Here is a 13,345-nt window from a genome sequence, read left to right on the forward strand (position 1 = left end):
AAATGCAAAAAACATACCCAAAGGCAGCTTTAAGTTCAAAGTTGTAATATAGACCATGATTGATACAATTATAACAGAAGAAAACATCTCTCAATGAGATAAAAGGCTTAAAAACTTTAAAATGGTTAAAATTTACAAAAATAACACAAAACAAAGTGTAAAAAGATATATTTATTAATATTGCTAGAATAGTCTAGTTACCCTCACTAACGTTTGTATACTAAGATTGCTTGTATAATCAATATTGAGAATTCTTTGCAATATGTGGTCATCAACATACCATAATACTTGTTACTACAACAGTCTTATTCTCCATTCCTGCAGTCTCATTTCCACCAAGAAAATCTGTTGCTGTGACAACCATCTTGTCAACTTCATTCCAATATCCAATCTGCAAGTTTCACAATACAATTGTTAGAAATGTTCAGAGTCGTGCCCTGTTTACATCATACATGCATACTCCCCTTTGTGTAATAGAGTTGCTAGCCACAGTTGAAACTAGCCATGAAACATCCCACGCCTTGTGCCTTCTTGTGTCCAATAGCAACATGGCAAATGTTCCACCAGGAAACTACACACCGAGTCACTCGCAAAAAATGCCTACAATACAGAATAGATAACTGAGCATAGCTTTATTAACTGCTGGCATCTAAAGATCCATACTGGGAGGGGCTAAACCTGTTTCAAGATGTAAACAAGTTAATAATACATTATTTATTGATATTCAAAAAATAAATCTGAAACAATTTGTCATTGTAAAGATTGATTGTATGTAGCACTGTTACCTTCCGGGGACCATTATTTTTGAGTTCCATAATATTCACTGTATAATTGACTCTTCTTCCAAATTGATCGAACTGAATATTTCCAGTTAAACCATCAATACGGACCTATATTAGCAAATGAGGGGGGAAAAATACTTCCTTTAATCTTTTTGTAATGCATCTTTTAACAAGTTATGTGTGTCACATTTTAACAACTGATTGCACTGTCAATAAAAGCACTTTGCAGGGTTCAATTATCAAGACAGAGCTAGAATATTGCCCAAGAGGAGTATCTTTTGGCAATCTAATTATTCCTTGGATTTCAAAAAATTATTTTAAAGAAAATTGGTTCACTTTATGATGTTGGTGCTGACACATAGGAAACAGACAGCACGAGGAGCTCTTGGCCATTTGCAGTCAATTGAGCCTCAACTGCTTAACACCCAACAAGAAAAATGAATCTGACAATGACAAAAATTCTCTTCTGGGAAAAGTCACGCAAGTCAGAAAGGTTTTGACCGCAGCAGTCCCACAGCACAGAACCAGCCTATTCGTCATACTTTTTGACTGTCTCCATTCATTGCTGTTAGCCTGGTGACAAAAAGATCATGAGTATAGGGGCTACACTAGTAGTTAAACTACTTGAAACATCCCATGCCTTGTGCCTACAGTCTGCAATGAAGAAAAGATATCCAGTCTAGTGCTGATTCAGTAAATACAGATCTTTGCAACTGAGGATCCAGTCACTGAGTAAAATAACCAATCAATTAGTCTGAATCTTTTACCATATCACTTAAACAGTTTCTAAGATTCTCAGCCAGTAAGTACATGTAACCCCATTACATTTTATCCATGTAGATAACAGCAGTGTGGGAGAACCTTCACTACATGGACTGCAGCGATTCAAGAAGAAGGCCCACCACCACCTTCTCAAGGGAAAATAGGGATGGGCAATAAATGCTGGCCCGCATCCCGAGAATGAATTAAAAGAAAAATAATACACTAACATATGGTAAGCAACAGAAGAACAGCCTTTCCCTTGAGTTAAAGAATTATAGTTCTGAACACAAAGCAGATAGCAATACCAGAAGATATTAACTAATGTCCATCTATTACCTTAATATGCATAATATGCAAACTATTGTCAAAGAAATGTCAATTTATGAAGATTATGGTCCAGGTTCAGCACACCTTTTGCTATAATTTGTATACTGTAAATATTTCTGCTTCTTGTAAACCAACAGCTACCTACCAGTTTTAATGCCCTCTCTATTTCGATTCCCTGTCCCCACGGTACAGCAGGGTTAGCAAGGCAATCTCCAGTACTACCTCTCCTAGAGATGTCAATTCGCTGTTTGCGTAGATAGCGGAATGCTTCAGTCATCACTTGAACAGCATCATAGGTCAGAGCAGAAGTATACTGAAAAATGAACAAACATATGAACAGACAAAGAAGGAAAGAACAAAAAACAGAGAAGACATAGGTCATGCTCTATGATAATCCCCCATATCCTCTTTAGGCCACAAAGTTTCAGCTTAAAAAGCAGACATCATGGACTGTGCATTGTACAAGCACCAGCAGTGGGACGGCCTGCACCCATTCTGCATAGGCACTGGACCCATTGATAAATTCGTGTGGCCCATCTTATAGATACCCCGGGCAGCTGCCTAAAACAGGTGTTAGTGCCTTGCATATGTTAATTAGGAGCCTAATGCCTGTTGAAGGACCCCATGCTGAAATTCGTCTAGGACAGGCAGGGAAAGTATCGGGCCTGCATACAACAATTCCAGGTGCTCACAAGGAACAGATCTTGAGCCTGTGATCTTCAGTCCAGTTCACAGAATCACTCCTGTTGCGAATTTGGGCTGGACTTTTGAGAGAAGTACTTTTTTTGGACCAAGATTGAGACTGTTGAAAGTTAACTATTTTGCTCTGAAGCCAAACTAATGACCTGATAATAAGTTGCAATGCCTGAGGTGTGAGCAGCATCTTATTCACTATGATTTCTTTGAACATTGATTTGATTGGCAGCAGGGATGTTGGTCTGTAGTTATTGGGGTGTAATTTTGATGCTTTCTTGTGAACAAGCACAATATTTGCTACTTTCTATTCAGATAGGCTAGCAATGATTGACAGGATGAGCTGAAGTAGGTAAGCCAGTTTGGAAATGACTTTCAGAACCTGAAAATTTATGCCATTGGGACAGGTAGGTTCTCTAGGATCAAACCTTTGAAGGACATGTTTAACTCTTTTGTGCCTGATCTTGTATTAGTTGATTCAGTTTGATATGCTTTGATATACTAATGACTTTTTCACTGGAGTACATTTTTAACAATACACTGGTTGGCCATTAAAGATTTACCAATTTGAATAGAGGCACAGTGCTCCTTTAAATTTCCATCATGTTACACAACTCAGACCAGTTATCCACAGAAATGATAGACAGTTAACAGGAGGCATTACTATTGGAATTGTTGGGCATTAGTCATATGTCTTCAAAATGATGAAGCTCTCATATATGAAAGAGATACACATACACATAAACTCCTGACTATAGTCATCTGCGGATAACTTATTTTAACTGATTATGAAAATGTTGTAACCATTTTCTTCATCATACATTTACTTGTTGAACATCACTGGAGATCACTGGTTGACGCCATTCAGTAATTTGACTCATGAAGTGGTCAGCTGTAGACATTCCAGACGCTGAAACCAGTGTAAATTATTGTCCTATATCTACTGCCCTTACCAAGCTACACTTACTATAAGTTGAATAACATTTTCTGTAATGTTTATTGTACTACAGATTTACCACGTGTAATTGTCCTTAGAAAGAAGAAATATTATATAAGGAATATTATTAAATTTGTAGTGTTGGAATTCAATTGTTAATATTGCATTTCTGCCTCCAATAGTCTGTCAATTAAAATAATACAACTTTAAGAACATTTAAGCTCCAAAATTACATCACTCCACTTCTCATTCTCTGATTTGAACTCCCATTGAGTGAGACTCCGCACCCAGAGCACAGTCTCACAGTTTCAGGGTTATGTTGCTTAAATTCATTCCAGATGTTTTCAGGGTAGAGCAAATCAAGGCCGCTATTTCTGCTCCCTTCCACTTGACCCCGTTTCCAAGGCTACCTTTAGCGCAGTGACAAATACATTAGGCTCACTATTGTGTCTATCCCTCCAGCTGATCTGTAGGGATGCAAGGTCATAGCAATGCAGATTTTAATTTTGTTGAAGTACCTTCTAAATAGGTTTGGGTACAGTAATCTGCCAAGAAAAAGCACAATGCTGCTTTAAATGGAAGCAGATGTAAAGACACTGCTTCATAGCATGGTTATTCTACTTTCCAAAGAAAAAGAACAAATACTGGGAATATGTTTTGGATGCACATATACCTTTGAGGATCTCAGCGTCTTGCATGATTCATGTTACCGGTTACTCACAGTGGCGGGTGGACGTGTTAGAAACAATTTGTTTCATAGAAGTCCTCCAAGAAACCCTTGTACGTAGAATTTGTTGATGAAATACATGATTTCGATCAACTCAGGGAGAGGGAGCTAGGTTGTTATCTTCCCTTTATTAGATTTTGATACCTTCCAGCTTTCTAATTTCAAGGCAGCTCCAGGAGAGGACATGAAGGCTGATAGATTTTTGTTAAGTAAGGGTATCAAGGGATATGGAGCAAAGGCGGGTAAATGGAGTTGAGGTACAGATCAGCCATAATCTAATTGAATGGCGGAACAGGCTCGAGGGGCTGAATGGCCTACTCCTGTTCTTATGTTCCTGTGAAAATGTGATGTCACACTTTGCCTTGAGCATCCATCTTTCATGAGGTGAGTCAGGGATAAGTGTACCCTCAGTTCAGTTGAAGGATAAAACAAAGATGAGGTACATGTTTCAAACATTCAGTCAGCACAGATTTAAATATGGTTGTGATAAGGCTGTACAGAATAGGACTGAAATCAAAGCAACCATGGAAGGCATTTCTCAAACTGTCACTTTCTTACACAGGTTGTAGAAGTGCCATAAATTACAACACAATCCTTGGGAAGAGGGGAATTACACTGTTACAAACAGTATTAGACATTGCACTATTTTAGCGGATGAGTGCCTACTTTGGCAGAAAGCTGCAGCTTCAAAATCCGGAAACATAGAACTGTTCTGACGCTATTGTGCTGCATCAGCATTTCATTGCAATAAGAACAAAAAGCTCTTTCCTGGCACTGCACACGGATAGCTGATTTAGCTGATACTGTGAATCGTGATTGTTAGCCTATCAGTTCCAGTACAGAATAAACTAATTTCAAGCAGAAAGGGGAACTGTTAATACTATTATTAAAGAACCATTGACCACTTTCATGTGAATACCCTTGCTTAGGGTTATTTGCAGCTTCGGATTTGCTGCTTACTGTTTTATGCTGAACTATGCCTTCCATTCTCCTCATCCTATTTAATGTTTTACACATAGGAATGCTCAACAGTGCCTATCATCAGTTCAGATTTGCAAAATTGTGTGCAATATGTAAGAACAAAAGCATGTTCTTACATATTACACAAAATTTTGCAAATCTGAACTGATGATAGGCCAAATGGCCCCTTGAGCCGTATCTGTGTAATCTTCCTGACTATGTATATAAGTTTTCTTTAGTCTCCTTGTGGGCCAGGAGGAGCAGGAATACTCCTCCGAGGCCCTCAAGAAAACCTTTGGCCTCCCCCACCCTGGGCTTTACCCCCACCCCCACCCACCCACACCGCCACCCCCGCAGGATTCCGCTCTTGGGACACTTACCTTGTGCTGGGGAATGCTCCTGCGGTCGGGAAGTCGCCAAGCGACATGTCGGCTGCCACTCTCAGACAGGCACATGGCTCACTTTGCTGCGCTCCCGGCCATGGGTTAAAATCGAGCCCACAGTTTCTTTTTAAGACAAGTAAGTCAACAATGGTGTCTTACAATTTATTGCACCCACTAATTCTGATTGAAGTTTAATGGAGCATTGTAGAGGTATTGAGATTAACAGTTAATGTTCAGGCAGACAGATTCAAGTTAGCACCTGCTATGGAAACAGTCAAAAAGAGTGGCACATCCAGGATACAAGCGTGAACACTCAAGTTTTTTGCTTCGATTTCACCATGTTTTTGAGTAGCGTTGATATGTGCTGGTTCAGTACAAGAGATTTCCCTATTTTCATTGATGTTCTTGGAATATGATTAGCAATTAGATGTTCACAGTTGACGGTTAGCCGTTATTGGTCGCAAAATGTTGGTGACATCATAAACATAGTAAGAATTACTCTGATTATGAATTCCATTCTTTTAAAAATTCTAGCCATTGCACCCGATAGCAGATCTTCCCTTGCTAGGTCACCAACACATTGCAAACAGAAGAAATCTTTGTCCACTGTATAGATTTAAGGATATACTACATTTGCAAAAGCCATATGGTCCCCTAATTTATTCATCACTACAGTGAAATAATGATCATAATAACTGGAAAAATAGATCATTGAATTCTTTTTGTTCAGCTGTCCTAATTCTTTTGCCACTCTGGCCGAGATTTTTAAGCAGTAATTATTTTCCACTATTAAAAATAAAAAGGTCACCCCCTACAATTACAGAGACATTTCAAGACTTGGATAGGACATGCACTGGATCCTCACTAATGCTACTAAAGAAAGAAGGACTTGCATTTATATAGCGCTATTCATGACCTCAGATCCCAAAGCACTTTAGAGCCAATGAAGTACTTTTGATATGTAGTCACTGTTGTAATGCAGGAAACTCAGCAACCAATTTGTGCACAGCAAGCTCCCACAAACAGCAATGTTATAGTGACCAAATAATCTGTTTTAGTGATGCGGGTTGAGGGATAAATATTGGCCAGGGTACCGGGGAGATCTCCCTTGCTCTTCTTCTAAATTAGTGTTCTGATCATAACAAAGTTGGCCTTCACAAACTCAACCTTTAACCCATTATCACCATACGATATTTTGGCAATCACATTTTTGTGAATTTGTCGTCAAAAATAACACTGATAGTAAACCTACCTTAATTTTGCTTGTTTTCCCCCCTGGATATTCCTTCTCATCCAATGCTAGCCAGCGCTGCATGAACTTCATAACAACTGGATCATCATAATCAACAATTTGAAATCCAGACACATTTGCTCCACCATATTGAATTTTTGATAAGTCTCCATCTGTAAATCCCTGCAGCAGATAATAAGAGCGTCACTGTTGATGCTGTCATTGTTAATCAGGAGCATCATCAACTCGCTCCCCAACAAAAATTACTCATTGTAATACTGCTGGAAATGAATGATTTCAAAAATTCAGGTAATGTTTGTAGCAATGGAAACACTTGGGTGCACTGTTAATTTTGGAAGTGAGCCAGTTTCTATTATGATAGAGCCCACCACGAATTCTATTAATCATCAGTGAGATCATGTTAATGAATTTTTGTAATTAATTTATTATGACATGAACAGCCATGAAGTACCTTCGAGAGACAAATAATTTAAGACTAGCAGAACCTTTAAGGCAACTGCTCAAGTACTCCCTATGGAAACGTGGCCTAAACAGGCAAATCCAGATAATTGTAACTGCTATAAACCTTGGAGGGAAATCAGAGGACAATTGTTAGCTGTTTGCTAATTTTGTTCTCCAGGTCAATGACTGGCTTTCTCTTTTTTTTATATAATTGTTTTGCATCTGTGACAAAGAGCAACACTTTGAAGTGTGATATATCATAGTACCTGGAAAAAGCTCATTGAACATTCAATTTATTTTTGTACAATAATCCTAATTCTTTTCCACTCCAGCTGAGATTTTTATATAGTAATTTTTTTCCACTAACAAAAATTAAAGGTCATTCCCTACAATCACAGAGATTTGGATATTTGGATAGGACATGCATTGGATCCTCACTAATCCTATTAGTGTTCTGATCATAGCACAGTTGGCTTTCACAAATTAAATCTTTCACCCATCGTCACCATACGATATTTTGGCAGTCACAGCTTTGTGAATTTGAAATATGAAATACACATATAATCGATGGTTTGAAAGCATTTAACTGATTGGCTTTAAATAGTTACCATTAGTTTTTCCACTATTTAAAGAAGAAATGTGCCATACATTGCTTTTTTAAATGACAGTTAAATATCCCATCACACTTGTACTTTCTAAATTTATTTAAATAAATCTAAACTTATTTGTTCACAGTTGTCCTACAGTAGCTTTAACCCAGGTGTTCCTCTCTTACTTTAGGTTAGCTGGGGTGACAGGCACAATAGATAGCATCTGTCACTACACTATGAGCTACCTAAGGTCAGGCTCCAGGTCCACGCATGAAATGACTCAGAAAAAAAGTAACAGCTAAGACTTCAAAGTGCTGGGGAGTATAATTAGACTGGATCTGTGGAGAATGAAACAGAGTTGATGTTTCAGGTCGATGACCTTTCATCAGAACTGGGGGAAGTAAGGGTGGAAATTGCGAAAGCTCTGGTCACAACCTTCCATAGGGATAGTGCAGGAGGACTGGAGGATTGCAAATGTTACACCCCTGTTCAAAAAAGGAGCGAGGGATAAACCGGGCAATTACAGGCCAGTCAGTCGGTGGTGGGGAAACTTTTAGAGACAATAATCCGGGACAAAATAAATTGGCACTAGGAAAAGTATGGGCTAATAAATGAAAGTCAGCACAGATTTGTTAAAGGAAAATCATGTTCAACTAACATGATTGAGTTCATTGATGAAGTAACGGAGAGGGTTGATGAGGGTAGTGCAGTTGATGTTGTGTATGGGGACTTTCAAAAGGCATTTGATAAAGTACCACATAATAGACTTGTTAGCAAAATTAAAGCCCAAGTGATTAAAGGGACAGTGGCAGCGTGGATACAACACTGAGTAGGGGACAGAAAGCAGAGCAGTGGTGAATGGTTGTTTTTCAGACTGGAGGGATGCATACAGTGGTATTCCCCAGCATTCGGTATTAGGACCACTGCACTTTTTGATATATATTAATGACCTGGACTTGGGTATACTGAATGTAATTTCAAAGTTTGCAGGTGAAACGAAACTCAGAAATGTAGTAAACAATGTGGAGGATAGTAACAGATTTCAGGAGGACATAGACAGACTGGTGAAATAGGCACACACATGGCAGAAGAAATTTAATGCAGAGATGTGTGAAGTGATACATTTTGGTAGAAAACATAGAAACATAGAAAAAAGGAGCAGGAGTAGGCCATTCGGCCCTTCAAGCCTGCTCCACCATTCAATATGATCATGGCTGTTCCTCTATCTCAATATCATATTCCTGCTCTCTCCCCATACCCCTTGATGCCTCCTGTGTCTAGAAATCTATCTACCTCCTTCTTAAATATATTCAGTGGCTTGGCCTCCACAGCCTTCTGTGGTAGACAATTCCGCAGGTTCACCACCCTCTAAGTGAAGAAATTTCTCCTTATCTCAGTGACAAAATGTCCTACCCCATATCCTGATACTGTGACCCCTCGTTCTAGACGCCCCAGCCAGGGGAAACATCTTCCCTGCATTCAGTCTGTCTAGTCCTGTCAGAATTTTATACGTATCAATGAGATTCCCTCTCATTCTTCTAAACTCGAGTGAATACAGGCCTAGTCGACCCAATCTCTCCTTATACGACAGTCCTGCCATCCCAGGATACAGTCTGGTGAACCATCGCTGCACTCCCTCTATGGCAAGTATAACTTTACTTAGCTAAGGAGACCAAAACTGCACACAATACTCTAGGTGCGTCCTCACCAAGGCTCTGTATAACTGCAGTAAGACATCCTTGCTCCTCTACTCAAATCCTCTTGCATTGAAGGCCAACATTCCATTTGCCTTCCTAACTGCTTGCTGCACCTGCGTGTTTGCTTTCAGTGACTGGTGTACAAGGACACCCAGGTCCCTTTGTACAACAACATTTCCCAATCTATTCACCATTTAAATAATACTCTGTGTTTCTGTTTTTCCTTCTGAAGTGGATAACTTCACATTTATCCACATTATATTGCATTTGCCATGTATTTGCCCACTCACTCAACTTGTTTAAATCACCTTGAAGCCTCTTTGCATCCACCTCACAACTCACAAACCCACTTAGTTTTGTGTCGTCAGCAAACTTGGAAATATTACATTTGGTTCCCTCATCCAAATCATTGATATATATTGTGAATAGCTGGGGCCCAAGCACTGATCCCTGTGGTACCCCACTAGTCACTGCCTGCCATCCCGAAAAAGACCCATTTATTCCTACTCTTTGTTTCCTGTCTGTTAACCAATTCTCAATCCATGCCAGTATATTACCCCCAATCCCATGTGCTTTAATTTTGCACACTAACCTCTTATGGGGTAATTTATCAAAGACCTTCTGAAAATCCAAATACACCACCTCCACTTGTTCTCCCTTATCTATTCTATCAGTTACTTCCTCAAAAAACTCCAGTAGGTCTGTCAAACACGATTTCCATTTCATAAATCAATGCTGACTTTGTCTAATCCCATTGATTATTTCTAAATATTTTATTTATAATTCCTTTATAATGGTTTCAAAGAAAAAGGGTGGCACTGCCAAATCTAGAGCCCCCTAGTCGTCTAGAAGTATACGGGGCAAGATAAAGCAGAAAAAGAAAGCTTATGACTGTCACAGAAAACTAAATACTGCAGAAAGCCTAGAGGAGTATAGAAAGTATAGGGATGACGTAAAAAAGGAAATAAGGAGAGCAAAGAGAGGGCATGAGAAAATACTAGCTAGTAAGATTAAAGAAAACCCAAAGATGTTTTATCAGTACATGAAGAACAAAAGATTAGCTAAGGAAAAGGTGGGACCTATGAGGGATGATAAGGGTGACTTGTGTGTAGAAGCGGAGGATGTGGGTAGGGTTTTAAATGAATATTTTGGGCTTGATGTTACCAGGGCTGCGGGTTCGCGGCGGGGGGGCTATGCGCCCGGCGAAATAAGTCTGCCCCCCACGCGATTGCAGCCTAATTGGATCCACTTACCTGGTCTCCCGGGTTCCCCACTGCTGATCTGCGCGTCGGGCAGGCTGCGCATGCGCAGTAAGGTCTGTCAGCTGGAGGAGCTCTATTTAAAGGGGCAGTCCTCCACTGACAGATGCTGCAACAAATAGGAAAAATTACAGCATGGAGCAGCCCAGGGGGAAGGCTGCTCCCAGTTTAATGATACCTCACTCCAGGTATCATTAGATGGGGTGAGGAGGATGGAGAGGACAGAGATGATTCCCCCGGCGGACGGGAGGAAGCGGCCTGCCTCTGCCACCAGGAAGGCCTGGCTTGAGGTGGCAGAGGAGGTCACCTGCACCACCAACATATCGCGCACCTGCATACAGTGCAGAAGGCGCTCCAATGACCTAAGTAGGTCAGCCAAAGTGAGTACACTTACTCATTCCCCAACACTCCGTCTGCCACATCACCGCCCCCACCCCACATCTCCTTCTGCACTGCCAACACTACTCTGTCTCATCACCCCTCATACCCACTCAAAGCTCATCCTCATCTTACCTGCACTTACTCACCTCGCCAGTACTCATCCCACCACTACCACTCAACCCAATCCTCATACAATCTCATGGTTCTATCTCATACTCACACTCTCATGCATCTCTTTCACAGTCAGCCTCACTCAACCTGCCACTACCTGTGCTGCGGCCACAGGGCATGCATCACATATGTGCAGTAGGCAGCGTAAGGCAAACGTGTCGTGAGCATGAAGGGGATGCACAAGGGTGTTTGAGGGTTTGTCATGGTTTTTACTTATATTGAATTTCTGACCAACTCACATTACATATTATATTGGCACCACTACTGCCACGTCTTTGCGAATCTTGTCTGGTTTGTGCAATAATGCACTTTCCTGAGGATCACAATGAAGACCCACAACTGATGACACCCATTGTGTCACCGCAGAGGGGTGTAGGTGTATTTGCAGGGCTCTTTTGTGCAGACGACTGAGAGACGTCGGCGATGTCCCCGGTGGCACCCTGGAAGGATGCGGAGGAGAAGTTGTTGAGGGCAGTGGTGACTTTGACAGCGACAGGTAAGAAGATGGTGCTCGGGCCAGCCAGGAGCAGTTCGGCATGAAGGAGGCTGCAGATGTCGACGACTACATGTCGAGTGACTCTGAGCCTCCGTGTGCATTGCTGCTCAGAGAGGTCCAGGAAGCTGAGCCTCGGTCTGTGGACCCTGTGGCGAGGGTACTGCCCTCTGTGACGCATCTCTCTCTGCGGTTGCCCTCCCTCCTGCTGCGCAGGTGGATGTGTCACAGCACTCTGTTGTGGAGCTCCACGTGTCAGAGTTGGACGGCATGGCCGGTGAGGCTGTTCGCCCTCCGAGGAGGTCATGACTGAAGCTACGGCGGCCCCCATCCGGAAGATGTACATCTGAGGGGGTCCGCAAGGTAGGTACATGTCTCTGGACCCCGGGGTAAGTGTGCAAGTTGGTGAATTTTCTTGTCAGGAGGAGGGTGGTGGAGGCCAAACTTTGTCCCAAGTGACAGAGTGGCCTCCTGCAATGAGTGAGGGTCTCCCCCCCCCCCCCCCCCCCCACCACCTGTCAAATGGACCTTTGCAGCTGCCACAGGCTGACAGCTGCAACATGTCCATTTCAACTGGGAGTTTTTCCCCCAGTATGGGAAACAGTCCCAGTTGTATGTAAAATCCCACCCCTCCTCACATAATCCCTTAATCAGGTCTGTTAACGACCTGAAATAGCTAGATAAATATTGTTAAGTGGCACCCCGCTGGCTTTAATTGCCTGCGGGATTCCCACATGCGGGGGCTGCGCACGCACGTCGGCGCGTCTGTGGGGAACCCGGAAGTGGGCGGGTTGGAGCCGGGCTCCGAACCCGCTCTGGGATTCCCCGATTTTCGAAGCCCCCCGCCAGGAACGCACCCGATAGCGGTGCTAAAATGAAGCCATTTGTTTCCGGATTCAGAAAGGAAAGGGATGATCCGGATGTAATAGTTAAAGAGGAGAGGTGTGAAATACTGGATAAGGTTAAACATAATGAGAGAGGAAGTACTGGAGGGTCTGGAATCTTTGAAAGTTGATAGATCACCAGGGCTGGATGGATGGTTTCCTAGGCTTTTGAAAGAAGCCAGGAAGGAAATAACGGATGCTCTGAGGATCATTTTCCAATCCTCATTAGATACAGGGCAGGTACCGGAGGACTGGAAGACTGCAAATGTAGTACCATTGTTTAAAAAGGGTACAAGGAAAAGGCCGAACAATTATAGGCCAGTCAGTCTTACCTCAGTGGTGGGCAAACTATTAGAATCAATACTGAGAGATAGGATATACTGTCACTGGTTTAATCAGGGATAGTCAGCATGGATTTGTTCAGAGAAGATCATGCCTTACAAATCTGATTGAATTCTTTGAGGAAGTGACAAGGAGGATTGATGAGGGTAGTGCAGTGGATGTTGTCTACATGGATTTTAATAAGGCACTTGACAAGGTCCCACATGGCAGACTGGTCAGGAAAGTAAAAGCCCATGGGATACAGGGAAATGTGGCGAAATGGAT

At 41.8% G+C, this 13,345-nt stretch overlaps 1 protein-coding gene across 3 annotated transcripts in view; it reads right to left on the bottom strand.

Annotated features, from left to right (window-relative positions):
• Window positions 1-13,345, bottom strand: part of gria2b (glutamate receptor, ionotropic, AMPA 2b) — a 174,726-nt gene that overhangs the window by 20,280 nt on the left and 141,101 nt on the right. For all 3 annotated transcript variants that reach the window (XM_067992722.1, XM_067992715.1, XM_067992707.1), the window contains exons 6-9: window positions 6,824-6,985; window positions 2,017-2,184; window positions 786-890; window positions 281-391 (exon numbers count right to left, since the gene is read on the bottom strand). In XM_067992722.1, the coding sequence (XP_067848823.1) occupies window positions 281-391; window positions 786-890; window positions 2,017-2,184; window positions 6,824-6,985 (546 nt within the window). The remainder of the gene's footprint in view (window positions 1-280; window positions 392-785; window positions 891-2,016; window positions 2,185-6,823; window positions 6,986-13,345) is intronic.

The sequence above is a fragment of the Heptranchias perlo genome, chromosome 1, assembly GCF_035084215.1.
Source record: "Heptranchias perlo isolate sHepPer1 chromosome 1, sHepPer1.hap1, whole genome shotgun sequence".
NCBI classification, from domain to species: Eukaryota; Metazoa; Chordata; class Chondrichthyes; order Hexanchiformes; family Hexanchidae; genus Heptranchias; species Heptranchias perlo.